A 23,639-nucleotide genomic window follows, 5' to 3' on the forward strand; every position below is an offset into this window, starting at 1 on the left:
ATTACGATAGGACGGCTAGAAGAGTGAACGCCCAGAGGCAGCTGATTGGAGGAAGCAGTGGGAGTGGGAGAGGGAGAATTGTGAATGAATGAGCAGAGGAAAGTCTTCCTGATTGAACCTACGCTGAGCTTCATTAGTACTTGTTGCAAAAAACACGTATAACTTTCATCTGTACGACGTAGCAGTGTTTACTGTAGCCAGCTCAGGCTCCTTGTTGTCCCCAGCTGCCATTTCCATAGTTGAGAAGTTTGTGACGAAGCTTCCACTTCATCACAAAGATGGCGACCCTTGAGGGTGAGAGTGTCCATCATTTCACACTCAACTTTTGGACCATTTTGAGTGCGCCAGTAGTACACTGCATTTTCCCGTACTATGCAGTGTGAGTGCACTTAGCATACTTGTGCACTCAGAATATTAAGTGTTTAGTACAGGAGTATGCGGTTTGAGACATACTGCATGTGATTTTGATATTTAGGATGCATATTTAAGCCTACTGTGTTTTTTTTAATTTATTTATTAAACAAAGTATTTCAATTATTAAAGTAATAAATAGTTGGATGCTATTATCCAAAAACTGAGTGGTGCATTTTTAGTTTCCCTGAGTCTATATTTTGCGACCACGATATTGTCTAATGAAGTCCACTTTTAAAATGAATGATCACAGGGACTGGGTGCATCCCAAGTCTCTTAAAATGCATCTATGTTTCCCTCACTTGCCTCTTTTCCTTTTGGAAACCAAGGATCCCTAAAAATCCCACCGGAGATGCAAGGAAACTATACAAGGAGAGAGGGATCAGGGAAATGTGTTTTAAGAGAAATGAGACGTTTTTTCCTCTGAAGCGTAAAGTGGAGCGACACTTGTTTCTGATGACAGCAGCAGCTGATCACAGCTGGATCAGCCTTCAGTCGTCTCTAACAGCTGTGAGAGACTTTTAATGGAGTTTGTGTCACATGTACACTGTACTAATACTAACAGAGGCACACAGTTATCACAGCTAGAGCAACAGTATTTTCTCTCTGTTTAACAGCTGTACATTGATAACATGCGTTTTGTATAAAATGTATGATTTATTCAGTCATCTGTAGACTATTAATTGATTTGCTAATTGCAAATTCCTTATTTAATTACCCAATATATGATTATTGTGTCTTTTGAACTCTGGAAATTAGTTATAAGGCTAAATGTTTAAGGAAAAAAATGAAACTCTGTAACTCATCACACCTGAAGCTCAGGACTTAAAAACCTCACATGTGACTGAAGGGAAATTATGTTAACTAAAAAGTGTTTCTTGCTGACAGACAGACACACTCTCTCTGACTTTAACTGTTTCCACAATAAAAGGAGAAATTGAGGAAAAAACAGATCATGAAGAAATTTTTCTAATATATGAAGAAAGTTGTTTTCGGTTCTTTTGTTGTTCAGATTTTTAACTAGATGGTGAATCAGGAAACAAATAAGATATAAAACTTGGGAGTTCAATCTCTAACCTGTCTTCACTCCAGTATGAAACTCCTGCAATGTTGTGATCTATCAGCTGATCTATCAGTCTGATCAGCTGCAGCGCATCCAATCAATAACTGATATCAAATCGGAGGGGCGTGTCGGCTGACTGAAGACTTTTGAAGGCTGCCCTTGTGTATCCTCAGTCCTCATTTGCTTGCCTTGCTTTCAGACTGCTGACTGCATACAGATGGTAGTGGAGTGATGAGGTAGCACCTTTGCAACTCCAGGTGGCAGACAAGAGAATTGCATGTTGGATTTTATGAGGCTGGAGGATAGAGTATGTTTCTCCCCTGGCAGCTCCGCCCTGGAAAAGTGAAGCACTTTTAATTTCTACCGCTGTACAGTGAGTTCATGTGGAATTTCCTTGTTGAGAGGGTGTTTTACCTCAAATACACTGTACACCATCAGCATCTGAGCAGAAGAAATCATTGTGTTTTATATGGAGAAGAACAGTCTGGTGCCATATTGCTTTAAGTTTGTCTTTTGTGTTTATGTGTTTCAGGTATCCCAGTTGAGTCCAGAGTGAACATCTTCATCAACAGCTTTGGATCCATTCAGGAGACCACTATGGTGACACACACACACACACACACACACACACACACACACACACACACACACCACAAACACACTTAAAGGTTGAATGAGTAGGATTTAGTGGCATCTTGAACTGAAACTTCTCTCGTGCGCCAAGTGCATTGGAAACAGACTGTTGCCAAAACACAAATGGGCCTGTGTAGAGCCAGTATTTGGTTTGTCCATTCTGGGCTACAGTAAAACAACATGGCAGACTACATTGATGAGGGCCTGCTCTGTATGTACATAACATAACATAGTTATGAATATTATATACATTGCTGCCAATAGATGTCAGTAAATCCTACACACTGGACCTTCAATGTTATTATTTTTAAATGATATTTAGTTTAAAATTATGAATTGCTCTCTGGATAGTGCAGTTACAACTGGATACCACTATGTTTTGTATAAAAATGTGTTTTTGTAATTTGGGTGAACAGATCCATTTATACTGGTCAAAATAACGTCATGGTAATATTATAATTAGTATTATTAGCAGTATAGTAATAGCACAAGCACTGAAAATAGCAGTGGCTCTACCAGTAGTAGGAGCAGCAGCAGAAGTACTAGCCGGAGCGGTAGTAGACATGGTGACAGTTCAATCCAGTCCCACTCCCAACTCGTCTAATACTGATGCTAAGTCAGCGGTCCTCTGTGTCTGGTACCAATGCACCCTTTAGCAGTGGTAATAGGTGCTCTGGGTGACATTTTCTGACGCACTGAGCAGTTACCATAGTACAAAGAGCAAGAAAAGCTGCTTATGGCTGGCAGGAGGGGAGGTGGAGACTGTTTGTGTCCCCTGTGAAACCAAGTGTCATTCGAGTTATTTTATTTGCACCGTAGTGTGCTAGTGTGTGTAGCATACAGTACTATGCTGATGAAGTATGTGACGTCACGAATATCACCTGATGTTACATTACAATAGTAACAAATATACTTATTTTAAGCCGAACCATTTTTTCTAAACCTAACCATGTACTTTGTTGCCTAATCCTAAGAAAGCAAAGTATTTTACCAACGTCTAAGTTTATTTTGAAAAAAAAAAACTTTTTGCATTTAACAAGCAAAAGCTGTACATTTCATGTGAAAACGGAAGTGAAAAGACTCAATGCATGTATTGAGCATAAATTAACCTGCCATCCCTGAGTGTCCAAAACTGACTCTGGACGGGCACCTAGAGCATCATAGTTTGATGTGTAGGGCCACTGACCAGGTGTTGGTATGTGACGAGTTAGGAGTGCAAATGTGTTGCGCAGTTATAAATGCAGTGTTTCTCTCTCTCTACAGGACTATAGAGTGAACATATTTCTTCGTCAGAGATGGAATGACCCTCGCCTACGACTTCCCACTGACTTTAAGAGTGACGCACTAACTATTGACCCCAACATGTTCCAGTGTTTGTGGAAACCAGACCTTTTCTTTGCCAATGAGAAAAACGCTAACTTCCATGATGTCACACAGGACAACATTCTGCTCTTCATCTTCAGGAACGGAGATGTCTTGATTAGTATGAGGTATAAACACATTATTATTATTGTTTTTTTTTGTCAACCTCCAGGAGCCATGACCTACTTCATTCCCAGTGACAGAGCTGCTTCTTTTACAGTCCAACACTTCCTTCTAGTTATTACAACGTGTCAGTGTTGGTTTGTGGGTTTGCCATGAAATTTAACACACACACATTCTCTTAACTTTTCATCCAGTGCAGACTTGTCGAAAGTCCCACCAGAGGGCCAGTCATTTTCAATGGCCAACGGCTTGTTGTTCAAAATATACTATATGTGCCCACCACACATATTGTTCAATGATGCAGGATCACTTTACCTTTCTTTCCATTCACCCCATGATGGCAGGACTATCATACAGGTTGTACACATGACCAAGTAGGAACTATGCAGGCAGAACTAATGTGTTTTAATAAACAGATGATAAATAAGCAAACAAATGATTACCTAACAGCAGACATTTCTATTAGATAGTAGACATGACCACAGCAAAGAAGCATAAGTTGACAGCAAGGACAACAGCTTTCAGGAGCAGTGGAAAGTTCAATACATTTTCACTGAAATATGAAAAAGTTGTGATTATCTCATTTGCATGTGATTCTTTTTTTAATAATCCATATGATGCGAGAAGCAGCTGGCCCCAAATTATTTTCATCTTGTCTAATCTGGCTCCTCAAAAATGTTTGAACACCCCTGATCAAGTGCAGTCATCAAGCCAAAAATGTCAAGTTGTCCGTGACTTTAGCGTATGACCAAATACCTGCAAAATGACGTGCTAACCGGAGATGGGGAACATTTTACCTGCTTAACATGGGGATGAAAGAATGGTCACTGTAGTCATGTCATAGCATTGAGCTCAAAGCACCTAAATGAAGCTCCACAGAGCCTCTCAGTATGGCTGTGCTCCTACAAAAAAACATATAGACTTTACAGTGAATGATTTGAAGAATTAAATACATGTAAAATAATAATATTCTCCTTTTCACAAAATGTTATTTTAATTGATCTTCGGGTCTTTCTGAGGATCTAGACGGCCCTGGCAGTTCCAAACTGGAAGACAGTATAGAAAGATTCTAATCAAAGTAAACAAGTGAGATATTTAGAATACAATAAATAAGCTGTGTCTTTTATAGGAACAGTGTGTAAGATTTAAGGAAATTTAGTAGCATCTAGCCAAAACAAACAGATCAGGTGATTTACACCCATAAAAACACTGAATAAAGCAGTTTCACATTAAAAAAAAATCTGTGTTTTTCTGATGCTCCTCGTCACCAAGGGGCTTCGTACACTGTGTCCTAACTGTATATGAGCATCAGACAGTTGTGCCGCATCGCATTACATCGGAAGCTTTCCATTCAAGGCAGATCCGTTAAACGTGGAACTCCATCACATCATGTAAACAAACCACTTACCTCGCAGCTGTGTGCTCAGTAACCACTGAAAAGGCAGGTAAATGTGTGTTTCCTTATTATTTGTACTCATTGTTGTATCATTGCACCATGTCCACTTTGTAAAACAAGCTAGCTTGCTAGCATCCCACACAATTCTCACCAGTAAAGTTGATCTTCCTGGTGATCTCCCTCCAGCCAGATGCCAACATATTTAGGTTTTTGTAGTGAAATGAGGTAACCTGTAGGTAATTCCTCATTAAGACCTTGTGAATCAGCTGTTCCATGTCCACTGAAGCGCTTTCAGTGTGAGCAACAGAATAAAGATGGAATGGGGCGTATGACAACAGTTCAGCTCAAAGTGGCATGTCCCATTGCGTGGCGTCATGTAGCGTCGCTCACTGGCAGTTAGGACAGTCCAACAGAAAACAATGCAGTAAAACTGATTTAGTCGCTGATGCTCATTCATATCCCATCCATTTAGGACAAGGTGTAACTATGGGGGCCGACACAAATGTGAAAACTTGAATGTCCCTCTAGAGCCAGTGTTTGGTTTGTCCATTCTGGGCTACTGTAGAAACATGGCAGTGCAACATTAATTGCCCCCCGGGGATGAATAAAGTGGTTTGAATTGAATTGGATTGAAACATGGTGATCTCTGTAGACAAGGACCCCTCCTTATGTAGATATGAATGGCTCATTCTGAGGTAACGAAAACACATTTGTTATTTTCAGGTGATTATACACTAAAGAAAAAATGCAAATTATATTATATTCCATTTCTGCAAATATATCCCTAAATCCTACACACTGGACCTTTAAAGTTGAGGTTTTGTCTTTCTCTTAGTGAACCTGTGTGTGTGTGTGTGTGTGTGTGTAGGCTGTCAGTGACGCTGTCTTGTCCCTTGGATCTTACACTCTTCCCAATGGACACACAGAAGTGTAAGATGCAGCTGGAGAGCTGTGAGTATGCATGCACACACACACACACACACACACACACACATTCACACATAAACACAGACATACACACACACAATGTTGGATAATTACAGGCAGTAAAACAGCTTTTGACGTGTATTGAAGTCAAATGTTAACATTCTAAAAACCAGGATAAGTACATTTGATTACTTAAAGCCAGGCAGAAACAGACATCTGATGTAAGTCAAGTCAGCTCTACTGTCAGAGAGGAAAGGTGGTAGCTTCTTACAGTCATCCTCTAATAAATCACCAGCACGTTGGTGTTTCTCTGCAAATGGGATTTTGTTTCATTAACAGTACATTCATCTAAATAATAGGACAGTATGTAGGGGTTACAGTAGTCACTCAATTCATACTGCCACTGTGCTGCTGCAGGGCACTCTGTGCTCTGCATGAATGCTGCAAAGTGTGTAAGCGAAGGGGGGACTCTCAAGGGCAGCAGTGTGTGAGCATAGTAACAGAGATGGAATTGTGAAATTACCTGAATGTGGCTCTTATCCAATGTCCATTAACAGTAACTTCAGAAACAGCTCATTTTCCCACCAGGGCCTCCAAGCAGGTTAATCTGACCATGGTGTCATAGGCAACATTCACATTACAGGGCTTAAAGCTACAGCTGGTGAATTTTATGAAAAAAAACAACAACAACTTTTTGTAATATTTACTAAAACTGAAACTGTCACTACATCCACAAGGTATTATGAGACAAATCTCTAACATAGCTGTCAGTTTTGTCAACCACTGCTTATTAACTGCTGTCAAACTGTCAAAGGCAGCACTGATCAAATATGAATCAAGATTATGTTACTGCATTGCCTATTTCTCACCTCAGATGTTTTCAGAAACATATTTTAGTGTACTGTTTAGCTGTAAAATGTGAAAGTTTGTGACCCAGCTGCCATGTTTGAAATTATCAAAAACTACACAACAACCTAAGTCAATTCCCAAGCAAAGACGGGCAAGTCCCAAGTCAAGTCCTAAGTCAAGACTGACAAGTGCCAAGTCAAGTGCCAAGTCAAGTCCCAAGCAAAGACAGGCAAGTCCAAAGTCAGGCCCAAACTGCTAAACTTATTATTAAACATATTTTTTTCTCCAAAATAATAAACAATTTGAGTAGGATATGAAGTAAATATATTTGACTTAAGATTGTTATTAAAATAGTTTACTGTTGTATGCAAGATTTAATGGAAAGCATATCCTGAAAATACAACATCCTCTGATGGCATAGTTCAGCAGGGAATGATCCATCAGGCCTTAGTTAGTTGTACATGACTGGTTTTCCCATATACTGTATTACAAATATCATGAACCATGAAATCATCATTTTTGCAAAAGGTAAATAGTGGAGGAGTGAAAGTTGGAGTGGTTAAAGACAGACATATCTTACAAAGTCTGTCGCCATATGCAATGAGGAAAAAGTTGAAAAAACTGGGAGAAGGGAAAAACAGTGTTTAGAAATAAATTTTAAAATCTTAGCATATCATGAACAAATAATGTGGGTTTTGAAATTCATGCTTGGTGTGACAAAGCTATGGATGCTCAAAATATAGATTATTCATTTTCATTTTTATGTTTTAGTTGGCTATACCACCAGTGATCTTGTGTTCATGTGGCAGTCTGACCCTGTTCAGATGGATGAGATTGCTCTCCCTCAGTTTGACATCAAACAAGAGGACATAGTATATGGAAACTGCACAAAGTACTACCAAGGAACAGGTAAGTATACATTACTAGTCCATACCCATTGGTAGCTTTGTCACCTTCTACCTATGCCAATCCTCAATGCCTATGTGCAGTTTCACATAGACTGACCACGTCAGTGAGTAGAAAAACGTGGGACAGACAGAATGACAAACTGACAGTTTCCGTGATTATGTCATACCTGTCATAACCCGGCTCAAGGGCAGTGACAAAAACGGAGAGACACAGCGCAAACTTAAATACAAAAGTATGTTTATTTAAGTAAAGCAACGTAAATAAACATAATGCAGGTATGGGGTGTGTTAGTCACTGTGATCAGTAGTGTACATGTGGATGTGTGGAGCATGCGAGGTGTGGTGTTGTGGAGATAACCTAAAAGAAATAGAAAAGCCACAACAACCCGCTGAACCAACCCACGCAGCTAAGCAGGGGCAGAAAAAAAGAAAAACATTCGGCCACAGCGGGAGCCACAGCGATCGGTCGCATTTTAGCCATTTTTAAGCATATTTCTGTTGTTATAGCGCCACCCAGTTGCCAAATAGAGTTAAATTCCTCCAGTCACCTTGAGGCATCCTGTTCTACATATCTACCAAGTTTAGTAAAAATCGATATAGCGGTTAGGCCTAGATAAGACATTAGCTCTCTAGCGCCCCCATTGTGTTTGATTGGGTCAATAATGGAGGGGTCCCCTCAGATTATGTGTGGTCATATGCCTACAAAGTTTCGTGGTGATCAGTGAAACCCTTGAGATGTTATAGACCTTTATGTGATGAGCCACGCCCTCCGCAATATTCATTGCCTTATAGAAGCTCAGTTTTAGTAAGTTTTCCAACTTTTGTCAAGAGGGAACTTTAGATATTGGTCCCTAGATTATGTTCACCAAGTTTCATGCAGACTGGTCAAACTTCCTAGGAAGAGATCAATTTTAAGTGTTTTTCAAAAAATTCAAAATGGCGGAAAATCTATATAACCAGTTCTTGAGGCAAATTTGTTCCTCATGAGGAGAGGCATCTCTGCGCAAAGTTTCATGTCTCTACGACATACGGGGCATGAGATATGCCCATTCAAAGTTTGCAATTTCAATCGGTTGCTATAGCGCCCCCCTTTGGCCAATTGATGTAATATTGCTTCATTCGCATCCTCCCATGACCCTCTACCACTGTGCCAAATTTCACATAACTGTCCACAAAATATGCAGTCCAAAGTACTTTGTTAATTATAACACACATAATAACAAATGTCACATAATTTTATGGCAACACAGTTCCGATACATACATTTGATATTCAGTGACCTTTGTTTTGTTGCATCTTTTTTCTTGTTTATGATTTGTTTTTCCTTGTGTAGCATAAAGGGACAAGTTGTACTTTGCTGTGCAACCCTGTGTCTCAGGACGACAATAAATGCCCTGAAACCCACATTACTGTGTGGAACAAATGTTACAAACAAGTATTATAATTGAACTTTATATGCAGTATTAGAGTTGTATGCAAAACTGCCCTTTTTGAATGTATTTATATTGCTGCATTTAAATAACAAAAATATGGTTTATATATGGCTTTGATTATTTTAAATGGCATTATACTCAAAAAGTATTTCTAAGTTTCTCTATTACCCCTTTTCACCAACATGCTTCCCCGCCTAATTTTGAACCATTCTGAGCATTTCGACCAAAAATAAATTGGTTCAGAAACTAAACGTTGGTTCCCAGCTGAAATAAAAAAATACGGGTTTTCTTTGATCTTAAGTGCAAAATGACAACATCTTTGGGTGCATCATATTCTACAGGTTGGAAAGAGAGCATGGAGAAGGCAACAATAGAGACGTTAAATAAGAAATCATGCTTGTTTTTGGATACAAATATCTAATAGCAGAGCAAATGTTTGCAGGTAATCAATGTAATCTGCAGTCTTGCTTTTACTGTTTACTTCTGTTGTGCACTGGGCAATGCCCTCCACTGATGACACATCCTTGATTATATTGGTCCTGATCCAAACTGGCCTGGTTTGCCAGATAGCACCAAGGTTCCAAATGTCCTGGACAGACCTGGTTCAAGAACCAGAGCTAATTTGGTGGAAAAGGGGTATATGATGATTGCTACTGGCCAAGTGGGTAGTAAAGGGGAGATACTAATATTCTATTACAGGCACCATTGTCAAATAGTTTGGATGATCCACCAAAGGCCTCAGAGCCCAAAGTTTGCTTCACCTACTAATCACACAATAGAAAGAATGCCCTGTTGTACGAATTTTGTGTGATCACACAGCACAAATAGAAACTGTTCTGCATACATTGGGTTAGCTTGATTTGACTGTTCATGATTCGATTTTTAACTTTACTACAAACGAATCTCTTTAAAAGACCAGAGCCCACACCAGACTGAAAGAACCATCTAAGCGATTCTGGGGTTTAAGCCAGCATGGAGTGTTAAAAATGAAAGATGCAAAGGATTAAGACCTCTGACAGTTACTGACACCTGCATTAAAAACTGGTCAATTGTGAAAAAAATTTGGGACAGTTTATTTAAAAATATCTAATGAGTGTTATAATGTTTGAACAAACTTGTCATTGATTAAGGCCAAATTTTGCACCAGGTTCTGCCTGCACTTGTTTGGAACTTGTGGTGCCCCCACATGGTTCAACATTGTTGTAAAATATACATTTTGAGTTTCATAATGATTGGACAAAACATTTTTGATTTATAGTTTGATTTGTGTCATGCCATGACCATTTTTTGACAATTTGTGTGTTTCAGGTACTCATGTGGACAGTAGTTAGTTTTGTGATGACTGGTGTAATGGTTGTAGACCCTTTTAAGGGTCAATATTTTCAAAATACAGTAAGATATCAACAAGCTTTTGATAACTTTTGATAAACTTGGTCAAATGATGACCAACAGAAAGTTTCGTGCAAATTAGACCTATGGTCTAGGAGAAGATTTCAAAAATGTATTAATGTGTTAATATTCAAAAATGGTGGAAAATGTAGTTGGACTTTTGTAGAGCGCATTGAGCTGGACTTGTGTGTCCAGTTACAGGTCAGTGTGACTTACATTGTGAGAAGTGTGGCCTTTCCAAAATTGCATGTTTGGGCCTTTATTATATTGCCCCCTACAGGCCGATTGGGTACACTTTTGTTCAGCAGCATTTGCACACAACTTCCAGTCACTGGTATAAAATGTGTCTACGATGTATCATCTTAGGGGAATTTGCAAAAACATTTAGAAAGAAAATTAATAATGTGAATAAATCAGCACAAAACAAACGTTTGAACCCCTAAATATAAAATACACGATAGCTGTTTGCTTGACTCCTCTCTCTGTTTCCAGGATACTACACCTGCGTTGAAGTGATTTTTACATTGCGTCGGCAGGTTGGTTTCTACTTGATGGGAGTTTATGCTCCAACTCTATTGATTGTTGTTCTGTCCTGGTTATCATTCTGGATCAACCCTGATGCCTCAGCTGCAAGGGTACCATTGGGTGAGTGTCACAAATACACATTTTACATGCTGCATTTCAGTTTACATTCAAGTATGCAGTATTCAAATATTTACATAAGTTATGTACATCCTACAACACTGACAGGTTGGAGCACCAAACACAGCAGCATTTAGCTTGCTCTTATACTCGCTATTTTTCTTATTCCAATTGAGTTAAGCTGATATTAGGCTGATATTCACTGGATAGGCCTCACATTGGATAGACCTCCAACACATTTTGACTATGATCCTGGCAAAACTTTTATACAACAATATACTTGATTTTGATTTGAGTGCACATATGCACATGCACACGTACACGTACACGTACATGCACGCACACACACACACACACACACACATACATACACACAGTGTGTGTGTATGAGAGAAGAACAGCACATCATCTGCCATAAAAACAAAAGTTCTCCTGGGGGTTAAAGCACATTCTGTAAGTAGTTTTGCTACATGAATGTAATATTATGTATTCAGGACAGACATCATGTGTTGATATATGATCTTAATAATATTATTTATTTATTATTGATTTTCTCAGTTCTGTCCTCATTAGTTATCCTGTGGTGCTTTTAGTCCCTTGATACATACATTCATTATACCACCCTTCCCTGACATCCCACAATCTAGTTGATTGAAAGTCACATGTTTAAATCATCATACTAAACACATCATTATTACATTTTTGTCTCTGTTTCTCTGCATTTAAGTTGACACAAATGTTATTAATCTGGAAATAATCACGTTGTAACATTAATGTGTTAACATCTGTGTGTCTCCAGGTATTTTATCAGTGCTTTCTCTGTCCAGTGAGAGTATGTTATTGGCCTCAGAGCTACCGAAGGTTTCATATGTAAAAGCCATCGATATCTGGCTCATTGCCTGTCTACTTTTTGGGTTTTCATCGCTTGTGGAATATGCTGTGGTACAGGTCAGTTCTTACACATCATCTCACAAATCTACAGTCATCTCCATACCCATCACTGTGTTACACCCTCTGTAGCCTGAGAGTCTGGGATTATGGAAGATGGAGGAACCAACATTATGATACACCAGCAATGGGGCAAACAGTAGCGAATCCTGATATGGGCCGAATGGGCGTTTGCCCAGGGCAGCACTTTGTCATGACATGTGACCCCCCCACATGTGTTGTTTACGTGACAATGCCTGAACGCAACACAGGCTCTGCTCCAATTGAGTGTGTGTACAGTGCCGTGCTGCGCTGCTGTGCGAGCAGCGTGTTACACACTGTCCATAACAATAACTATGTCAGGTAACAAACTGCGTTGGACTCAGGTTGGGTTCGGTCAGGAAAATGCGGCCCTTGTCTGTGTGTGTGTTTGTGTGTGTGTGTGTGTGCATGCACTGGGGCAGACCTCCACTGTGTGCGATACAGAGAGCAGAGGAGATTTGTAAAGGCGCGACCACGTAGAGACAGAAATGACATGCTGTGGTGTAAATAAGATAAATAACATTTGGTTATTTAGTTTGTTTAATAAAAGGACATGGTATAGACCTGTTCTATAGGAAAGGTAACCTTAAATGACTTCTGTTGTGATCTGCCGCTATATCGAAAATAAGATAAAATTAACTTGACCTTTTTCAGGGAGGTGGGCATTTAGGCTAGAACCGCCACTGGAGGCAAAGTCATCTTTGACCTTACTTAGCATTATGAGGTCTAGACTGGTTGTTGAAATTAGATATAAAATATCAGTCACAGAAACAACTACAGTGCAAAGAACATATAGAGCAAGTTTATTACTATTATTGCCCTTTTATTGTGTGTGTACTGATGGGGTGATGGGCAACTTTGCCAACCAAATGAACAACAGTTTTCATAATACTTGTAATTGTGCACCTAGCCTAGAGTGACGAAGATAAGTCTCAAACTTTGTTGTAAATTCTTACACCACTCATGTTGCTGCCTGCACACATATAACTTGACAGGACAAACACTGAGAGTGGGGAAAAACTTTGGACATCAAGTGTCCTGAACTTTCAAATGCTATTAGTATCTCTGTAGGCAAGGTGTGCCCACAAAATCCACTAATCTGTTCTCATGCATTCTCTCTATCCCTCTTCAAATCCCTCTCTGCCCCTCTGTCTGTCTCTCTTTCTCTCTTTCTCTGTAGGTGATACTCAACAGTCCCAAACTGATTGAGGAAGAGAAAGCCAAAATGGCAACGAAAGAGAAAGCTTTGCAAGAGAAAGAGGGAAAAAAGACTTCAAATAAAACTAACAACACAGTGAATGGGACTGGTGGAACGCCCATACATGTCAACACTCTGCAGGTAAACACAACCCAGGCAAATGGACCAGCAGCATGCATGAATAAACAATCCCAATTCCAAAAAAGTTGGGACACTGTGTAAAACTTTATCAAAACAGAATGCACTGATTTACAAATTCTGTTTGATCTATATTAAATTTAATGCAGTCCAAAGACCATATTTAATGTTCAAACTGATAAACGTGGGAGGGACATGTTTACCACTGTGTGACATCACCTTTTCTTTTAACAACACTTAGTAAGCGTTTGGGAATTGAGAACACTAATTGCTCAAGTTCTGAAAATTAAAGTCTTTCCTATTCTTGCTTTATGTACGACTTTAGCAGCCTAACAGTGCTGGGTCTCCGTCGTCTGATTTTGCACTTTGCAATGGGCCACACATTTTCAATAGGAGACAGGTCTGGACTGCAGACAGGTCAGTCTTGTACCTGCACTATTTTACTACAAAGCCACACTGTTGTGACACATGCAGAATGTGTCTCATTGTTTTGCTGGAATAAGCAGGGACATCCCTGACAAAGATGTCACCTGGATGGCAGCATATGTTGCTCCAAAACCTGTATGTACCTTTCAGCATTCATGGTGCCTTCACAGATGTGCAAGTTACCCATGATGCCATGGGCACTAACACACCCCCATACCATCAGAGATGCTGGCTTTGAACTTTGAGCTGGTAACAATAGATGGTCCTTTTCTTCTTTAGTCCAGAGGACACGACGTCCATGATGGACTCATCAGACCACAGCACACTTTTCCACTTTGTGTCAGTTAATCTCAGATGAGCTCAGGCCCAGTGAAGTCTGCAGTCTGGATGTTCATGATGCATGGCTTTGACTTAACCTGTGGGATTTTACAAACTGGTGTTTTCTGAGCATTCCGCAACTTTCCCAGTATTTTGTTGTGCCTGTCTCACCTTGAACATGTTGCAAGCATCAACTTCAGAATAAGTGTATATTTACAAAAAACTAAAAAGTTTGAACATCAAATATCTTGTTTCTTTACTTTCGTTTGTTTCTTTGTTTTTACATTTAATACAGTGTCCCAACTTTTTGGAATTGAGGTTGTATTTCTGTCACTTACATTGTTTGCAGTAAGCATTACCTTCATCCCTGAGGATGGTATTGTTATGATCAGAGAAAATTACACATTAAATATATATTATATATATGCATATACATATATAATAAATGTATATGTATATGTATATATAAACCCTTACAAGCTTATTTTGATTATCGTGAAACAATTGATTTTGAGTTTTAAGGAACAAGATGGCACTAAACTAGTGCCCCAGCAGGAACTGTTACTGAGGCAGAAAAACATCTATAACTGACAACTCTTATATAAATGTATGATATGCTCATGAATATACAATATACAAATACACATGCATGTGTGCAAGACTGTACTTTCAGCAGGGGGGTATTACAGCAAGATAAAAAAATGTATCCATATGACTGGGGATATTTAAACCTGTAACAAGCTCAGCTGCTGCTGAAATCTGAAAAGAAAACAGATTCGTAAACATACAAATAAGTACGAGCTGCCTGCCACTTAGTTTGTGGGATTTTATGCAATGTAGTATTGTAATAGTAAAGTATGACAACAGCAGCTATTTCTGTCTCTGCATAAAGTGTTGTTTGTTTCATCTCTCAAGAAAACATTGGAGGCCCTATTTTAATGAACTTCGCAGCGTGGCCAGATTGCAGTCATGCGCACCCTACCAAGTGCTAAATGGTAATTTGGTGGCCAGGCACCCTTGGTGCACCTGTGCTGCGCTGGCGGACAGGGTGGGATCAGTCTAATCCTGAGGGAGTTATATGCAAAGTCAGAGGTTTTAAGTGATTTACGGTATTTGATGGAACTGTGTGAAATGTGTCAGGAGAGGTCAAGAAGCCACAGGCTTATACAAACAAACCTCCCCTCAACTTTAGGAGAAAGCAATGACAGAGAAAAAAGTAGAGAGAAAAAAGTATGCAAAAGAAGTGAACTAACAGTATGCAGGAAGAATACAACAAAGGATAAATGACAACAGGAAGCATGCTGAGCAGTCAGTGAAAAATAATCAATAATAAATTATATGTATTACCAAAGACATTAATGTTTGTGTTCATGCAGCTTTAATGTTCAGTTACATTGTAACCTTGGTTCTCTGAGTGAGGAGATTATCTCCCCATCCAATATTTAAATCATAACTATGGGAATTATCCCCATCTGGGGTAATTGACATGGAAAATTAATAATCTTTAAGACACACCACTTTACGTGGCCGGCATGCACCTGGCTATAAAAGCCCCACCTTGCACATGCACCCACTGATTAACATTGATTGGAATGGGTACCGAGCTGCCTTGAGCCTGGGGAGGTGATCTCACTCAGAGAACCAAGGTTACACTATAAAAGAACGTTCTCTATCGTATCGAGATTATCTCCCCACAAACCCTTTAAGACACAAAATCACGTAGGAAAAAGCAAGCACTCTCAAAAACTAAATAAACTCGCAAGGTGCACGGCCAAAAACAGTTAAAAATTTTGAGAGTGCTGGCGTTTTTCCCTTTTTTAATCCTTTAAGACACACCACGTGGGGCCCCAGGAGACAGAGCAGATGCAGGTCCATAAGCGCCCCCCCGGTAATCAAATGAGAAGTCCCCACCACCAGGTACATTAACAACAGAAAATACCCAATAGTCATGTATATATGAAAAAAACTCTAATGAACTATAAACAAATGTACAACATCTTGTGCATTCAACGGTCTGTGAACCCGCCAAACACTGTGTGCCACTGTACTGATGCCTAGACACCAGACACAACCATAAGGGCGCAGGGGTTGGGTGCAGGAAAACCGTTCAGTTGGCCAGCATGCTGCCAGGCCACTGACAATAATATACGACATCACCCTGACTGGCTAAGGCCCCAGCTCAGGGGCATGGAAGAACATGGCCTATTGTCTGGTGGCACTCAGTACACACTCTGCAAAGGAGGTGCCAGTGGCCACATTCAGGCAGTAAAATCTGACAAATGTGGATGGACTTGACCATGGATTTGACCATGTAGCAGCTGCACGGACCTCCGAGAGGTCCACAAGGCCCGCGAGGTAGCTACACCTCATCTTGAGTGTGCCCGCACACCCACTGGTACTGGTATGCCAGCCCCTCTGAAGCCTGCCGAATTGTCTCCACAACCCAATGAGACAGCTTAGCCTTTGACACTGGCTGGCCCTGGCGCTGGGCCCTACAGCAGACAAAGAGTTGGTCTGTCTTTCTAAACACTGCAGTGCGCTGGACATAGACCTTCAGGGCTCTAACAGGACAGAGATTTGAGTCTTTTTGGCCCTCACTACCCTCCTTGGAGGGGTTGTAGGGTCGCAATTCCACCGACTGAATCAAATGAAAGTCTCTGAGTACTTTTGGCAGGAATGCAGGGTTTGGACGCAATATAACACCAGCGTCATCGTGCAAGAAATGACAACAGACATCCACTAACAGAGCGTGCAGTTCCCCCGCTCTTTTGGCTGATGTCACTGCCAGGAGAAAAACCATTTAATGCTGACTGACTCTAGAGGCTCGAAAGGTTCCTGCTGCAGGGCAGCTAACACCTGACCCAGGTCCCACGGTGGAATGGCCAGCCTCCTGGTGCGCGGTGCAAGCCTCTGCGCACCCTTCAGTAACTGAGAGATGAGGCTGCAGTCACCATCTGCAAGCCTAGACTCCCCTGTATGAGCAGCCTTGATAGCTGCCACCATGCCTCTAAGGGTTGAAGGTGATTTTCCCGCCTCAAGCAGCCTCTGCAGGTACTGGAGCACCTCTGGGGCTGCACATGTCAGTGCATTGATCCGGTTAGTTGTGCATCATGATGCAAAGAGCTACCAGCGGTGAGAATATGCAGCCCTCGTAAACAGTGCCCGAGCACTGGTCTGAATCACTGACAGCGCAAGTCCCAAGCCTAGCAGACCGGCTCTCTCAGGGGCCAGGCCCAAAGTTTGAGCCCCTGTGGAAAGGGATGGAGCAGGGCCCCCTAGGCCTGACTTATCGGACGGGGAGCTCCCATGGCCTCTCGGCCAGGAGAGGCCCACCTCCAAGAACCATGTCATTTGGGGCCAGTTCAGGGCCACTAGGATCAGCTGAACGTCCTCCTTCTGAACTCTCTGCAGCAGATTTGGGAGGAGAGTGAACGGGGGAAATGCATACAGCAGGCCTTGAGGCCACTGATGTGCCATGGCATCGACGCCCAGGGGGGTAGAGTCCCACCCCATGGAAAACAACAGTGGGCAATGGGCATTGTCTCTGGTTGAGAACAGGTCGGCCACTGCTCTGCCACTGCTCTGCCGAAGCAGTGCCAGATCTCCCTGACCACTTCCGGGTGCAGCCTCCAGTCCCCTGGACTTGGGCCTCCCCTGGAGAGTAGGTCCACCCCCTGGTTCACCAATCTAGGCACGTGGATGGCCCTGACGGACAGGAATTGTGTCCATGCCCAGGTCCACAGCCTGTGTGCTATTCTGCAGAGGTTTGGGGAGCCCAGGCCCCCTTGCCTGTTGACATATGCTGCTGCCACTGTGCTGTTGGGTCTTACCAGCACGTGACAGCCTTGCAGGCTCGGGAGAAAATGCTGGAGGGCCAGGTGAATGACTCTCAATTCTGGAGCATTGATATGCTGGCCCTTCCAGTGGGAACTCCTGACCCCACTGGTGCCCCTGCCCTCATGGAGTGCGCCCCACGCCTACAGGGATGCATCCGTAGAGAGCACCTGGCAACACAGTACTGGACCACGCATACTCCCCCTCGAGATGTTGGCTGGGTCCTGCCACCACCTGAGGTCCGCACAAAGCTGCACGGTGATGAGCTCTTCCGCCTGCAGCTGTCTCTGTGGACAGAGCCCCAGGCTGAAGAGATGCCTCTGGACTCATGTGCAGAAGCGACAATGGCACCACTTGTACCGAGGCTGCCATAAGACCCAAGAGGCGGAGACACAGCCGCCATGTGGCCCTGGCACCCAGCCGAAAATGAGAGAGGCAGATCCTGATTGAAACCTGCCTCTCCTGTGACAGCATCACCAATCCAGCTCTGGCATCCAGCCACATGCCTAGAAACTGGGTGGCCTGTGCAGACTGGAGACTGCACTTATTCTCGTTGATGCGCAGCCCCAGACCCTGAATGTGATCCAACAGGCCACCGCGGGCTCCAAGACCGCATCCATGCACCTGGTGAAGGTGTGGGCTGCCAGTGAGATGTCGGGGAGGGACACAGAGAAACCTCCTGTGCCCCTCCCAGATTGGGATTTGAAAATAGGCATCCAATGGTTGCACACCAGTCACCTACCCAGACAGCCTGCTTGACCCTGGACACAGTCAACATTTTGCACTTCAGAGGCCCGAGGAACTTGTTCAGCCACCTCAGGTCTAATACAGGCCTGAGTGTCCTGTCCCACTTCAGAACAAGAAAATAGCGAGAATAAAACCCTGCCTGCTGATCTTCTTTCTTCACTTCCCTGATAGCTGACTTCACTATGAGAGTGTAGATTTCCGGGCGCAGGACCTCCCTGTACTGGTGGTCTGCAATAATGGAAAATGCAGCCACCTTTGTCAGAGGAAGAGTGCTTCGGAACTGTAAATGATACCCCTGGGTCATTGTTGAAACAACCCAGGGGTCTGCCCCCAGAGCCTCTCATGCCGTCTGAGGGCAAGGGAAGGCTGGGGGTGATGTTGCATCAGGACACCTCCTTAGCATAGCGAGGGGCTTCTTGGCCCTGCTGAATCATCATGGATGCATCAAGCCCAAACAAGGCAGATGCCTCAAAAGGCAGTTTGAGCAGACACACCCTATCCTCTGGCTGCAGCATGGACTGTGACAGCCAGAGATGGCACCTGGCCACCCAAAAACTTGCCATAGCACTGCCAGCAGTTTCATCGTGCTCTCTCATGAGCTTTGGAAGTAAGGAGATATGTTGTAGTCTGACTATTAGATCCACACTACACTCCTCCAGCTGGCCAGCCAGATGGCGCTGGTACAGGCACAGTATGGCACCCATGTGTGCCAGCTGTGTCTGGTCTGCCATGTTCTCCATGCATTTTTCCCAACAAGCTATCCATTACCTTGCAGTTTCTAATCGGGCAGTTTGCCACCAAGGCAGCCAAAGCCTGATCCATGGGAGGCAATGGCCCACAGCCTATCCTCCCCCGATTGTCAACCGCAGACATACGACGACAGAGCCAGCCCTGCTGTTGGTGTTGTAAACCGACTCCTGACCACCTCCTCGAAATCAGAAAGGAGAAGCACAAGGAACTGTGTGGGTCACCCCCCTGTTTCATCATCGAAACGGTAAGGGGCAGGACCCTGACCAGCTGGCAGGTCAAGCCCCAGAGCCAAAGCAGCCCAGCCAATAATTTCCTGAAGGAGAGGTGACGGCTGGTTATTCTCCTCTACAGGCACCTGCTGCCCCTCTGAGGCCAACCCATCTCTCTAAGGGCCCAAGGCCAAGAATGTCTATCTCCTCCTCTGACCCAAGGGAGGAGGGGCTCCTATCCAACCCAGCAGAGGGCCCAGGAGCAGGGAAGTTCCTATGTGACATAGTCCATAGAGAACAGCATGTACCAGCTGAGGAATCCATTTCATCCAATAGAAACTGTCAAACAGAAATTATTGAAAAGCACTATAATCTACCAAACAGAATTCAGCAAGTTAACATACAAACAGGTTGGAATTAAGAAAGTGAGGCTCATTTAGGCTATGATGTGGAGGTCTGAGAGTATGCTGCTCAAGTATACATATTGATTATTGACCATGATTATTGACTTAATGCTTTAAAACTGTGAATTTGGTTGCTGAAATTTGCTGAGGAGTGATGACCCCAACTCCACGGCTGGGTAATGTCACAGAAGCCCTGCTCATGAAATGCACTGACTTTGCCAGTACTGAGTCTCACTTATATCCTTATAAACAAAGATGTCGCTAAAGCAGAAATTGTTTAACATTAGTATATAATAAAAGAACAATGGTCCCAGCATGTTCCCCTGGGGGATCGCAGACTAGAAAGCCGTAAGCGCCCCGACACACCAAGCTGATTGGTCTGCCATTGGTCAATGTTGGGCCGTCAGTGAGTGTCTATCACTGTAGTTTTATGTGGTGTGTCCTGCAACATTGGCACGTGTTGGCTAGCTTTTTTCCCAAGCTGTGGGATGTGGAATCAGCATCAGGGATGGCAGAGCCTGTCAGGGAGAGAAATCATTCTGATTGGCTGTTCAGCTCAGCGCACAAGAATAGAGACAAAAGTGAGAAAAGCAAACAAACAACTAAAGTCAAGAGGGTGTTAGATCAAAACAAACTTGTTGCAGAAATTGTTCGTAAGTGTTTGCATTATTGTTCACTAGCACATGGTAAATATCATTCTGTAATGAGCTAACTGGTTAAAGCGTCTTGAATCCGTTCTGTTGGTCTTCTGGTTTCCTTTTTGAATGACGAATACAGACTACCACTGCCTGCTGGTATGGACAGTTATTTCATCTCATGCAGGCACAGAACATACATGCTGGTGGGCTGTTGGCTATAGTCTTTGTGATGTGTTCAAGTGTAATTTTATTTTTATTCAGTGAATTTTTGTCTTTTAGCAGGTGGTAGAAACTCGCTGTAAGAAAGTTTGTACCTCCAAGTCGGACCTTCGCTCCAATGACTTCAGCATCGTGGGATCTTTACCTCGAGACTTTGAACTTTCCAACTTTGACTGTTATGGAAAACCAGTTGAAGTGTCTGGGGTCCTCAAATCCCAGAACAAAGCCAACAAGAAACCCCCACCACCCAAACCCGTCATACCTGCTGCTGCCAAACGCATTGACCTCTATGCAAGAGCCCTCTTCCCCTTCTCCTTCCTTTTCTTCAATGTGGTTTACTGGTCTGTCTATCTGTGAGGGGGAGAAGAGGAGAACAGAATGAAAAGAAAGTGGTTTGTATCCTGTAGTTGAGACTACAGGATACCACATTGACACTGCATTGAACTTACAAATGACATAGCAAATTCATATGCTGAACTATATACTGTTAAAAGCAAGAATCGCAACATTTCAGAGCCATGTTTGCAGAGCTGCAGAGACCTCTGTGGTCCCTGAGAGTTACTGCAAATCACCAGAACTACAAAACCTTGAGGCCGCTGGTTTGAGTCCCCTTTAAATCCAGGCATTAAGTAGGCACTGCATGTGTGTCTCAGTCTGATACAGGACATTGTGTTTCATGTAAACTAAACCCTGCTGTGGTGACATCAATACACCTACGCTGTGCATTAGTAATACATGCTTTTCACTGAGGGTAGGATTACTGGTTACACTTTATTCAAAGTTATAGAACTCCAAATTGGCAAATAATAACTAAATATGGCATTAGAAAATAAGAATATACAAAGTATAAATGAATAAATATATTGTAAAATAATTAAATAAATAATTACAAAAACAAACACGTCTTTGTTATTTCATCATCACAACATTTTAATTGGAGTGCCTTTTAATACACTTAAACTACAGAACCTATTTTATTGCAAGTAAAATAAATTTCTGATTAAAAATATTAAATCTGAAACCGCTGCTTGCAAACCTAAAGTTGTTTTTACAAATCCAAAGTTTTTTGGTCAAATCCAAAAGTTTTTCTTGTTGAAATGAATCTGGTGGATGGAACCTGTGCTGAAGGATGAAATACACCTCTCCATTGTCCAGTCTCAATAGCAGTGACAGCTTAACAACATCCACTTTTACTAAATAACAGATTTGCCCATGGGGTTTTGAAGCCCACGGAGAAGACAGACCAGGAGCGAAGAGGACAGGTATGCAGGTATGTTTACACATAACACTACATGCATGTTTTGCTGAAGTGTTATGATTTAAAACATGTCAGTACTAACAGTCTCATACACGGCAGAGTAGTGTACCTGGGTACACTCAGGGTGTGTTACCAGTGGTATAGTGGAGGGCATACACAGGGTATACCCACCTCTTTTGTGGCTGTTTACAGTATACCCACCTTTCGCCAAAGCACCTCTGGAATAAATACTATACCCACTTCCTAATGGGTAACCTACCATTCCCTCCAGCAGCCCAAAATGCCTGATTTCACTGCTTTTAAAAAAAAAAAAAAAAAAAAAAAAAAAAGGGATTGCACTGACAGCTGATCACCGATGATCAGCTAATGCTGCTTTTTGAAGCAGTGGTGAAGGACAGCCTCTGTGAGCTGGTCTCTCTGCCCGGTTAGCATGAGCTAACACAGCAGCAGCAGCTAACATCCAACACCAAGCCATTAAATGGTCCCAGCAATCTCACACAGAAAAAAAAAACAGAAAAACAGCTTGACTCTGTCATGAAACCCATTAATAAATGTTTGGTAACCTTAGCCTTGTGACTCTAACAAATAGCCATTTCACTATGTGTGTGTGACTTTTTCCCAGGCACAGAGCTCACACTCCAGCAGCAGTGGTCTCGTAATAAACAGAGTGAGAGAGGGGTAAGGAGGGGCTGAGTGAATCAATATGCTGAGCGCAGCTTTACAGTGAAATGAGATTTTACCCATTTTAAATAATTAACTTTGTGGTAAAGTTGCAGTGACTGGACAAAATTGCAAGGTTGCACAGAATACATGGGGACTGGCTGAATTTATATTAATTTTTGCAAGAGCAACATCCTGAAGAGACTGTGAAACATTCTTGTGAAAATGCATATTTGTGAAGTACTGAGCATACGACTGGATAAATTAGACTTGAATTATACTGCACCAGTTGTGTGACAGTTTCTGCACAGATGTTTTGATGCAGTTTAGCTGTTGTTAAGCTTGGTTGGCAATGACTTCAATTCATAAAGAATGTTTGCCTTTGTCAATTCTTCGTTCACAGTGGAGGCATGCCAGAAAAACAAAGTTTTCTTCACAAATTTGATGTAACATGCAGTGAGTGTTTGATATACAAATTGTTATGTATTTACATTTAAAGCTACAGTTGGTAACTCTTATACAAAATATTTGTTTTCAAATTTGCTAAAGGTCTCACTATATCCACACAACACCAAATGAGACAGATAACTCGAGAAAAAATTCATACTCGTCTGCCTACTCTATTGCCTTGTAGCATTTCTCATAGCCTTGCCGTACATGGACGAAAACAACCAGTCAGAGCCGAGGAGTCTCTAACGCAGTTGTCAGTCATGTCAGTCATGGGACCTCTGTCAA

General features: G+C 42.2%; 1 protein-coding gene across 2 annotated transcripts in view; it reads left to right on the forward strand.

Moving 5' to 3' along the window:
- The window catches only part of LOC126390383 (glycine receptor subunit beta-like), a 46,253-nt gene extending 24,406 nt beyond the window's left edge, over positions 1-21,847 (forward strand). Inside the window, exons 4-11 of one of the 2 annotated variants that reach the window (XM_050044662.1) lie at positions 2,007-2,074; positions 3,371-3,597; positions 5,857-5,939; positions 7,536-7,673; positions 10,987-11,139; positions 11,936-12,084; positions 13,286-13,444; positions 21,047-21,847. In XM_050044662.1, the coding sequence (XP_049900619.1) occupies positions 2,007-2,074; positions 3,371-3,597; positions 5,857-5,939; positions 7,536-7,673; positions 10,987-11,139; positions 11,936-12,084; positions 13,286-13,444; positions 21,047-21,343 (1,274 nt within the window). In that variant the 3' untranslated portion in view covers positions 21,344-21,847. The remainder of the gene's footprint in view (positions 1-2,006; positions 2,075-3,370; positions 3,598-5,856; positions 5,940-7,535; positions 7,674-10,986; positions 11,140-11,935; positions 12,085-13,285; positions 13,445-21,046) is intronic. The other variant, XM_050044663.1, reaches the window with a different exon arrangement.
- The last annotated feature ends 1,792 nt before the right edge of the window (positions 21,848-23,639 follow it).

Source organism: Epinephelus moara, chromosome 5 (assembly GCF_006386435.1).
Source record: "Epinephelus moara isolate mb chromosome 5, YSFRI_EMoa_1.0, whole genome shotgun sequence".
Lineage (NCBI taxonomy): Eukaryota > Metazoa > Chordata > Actinopteri > Perciformes > Serranidae > Epinephelus > Epinephelus moara.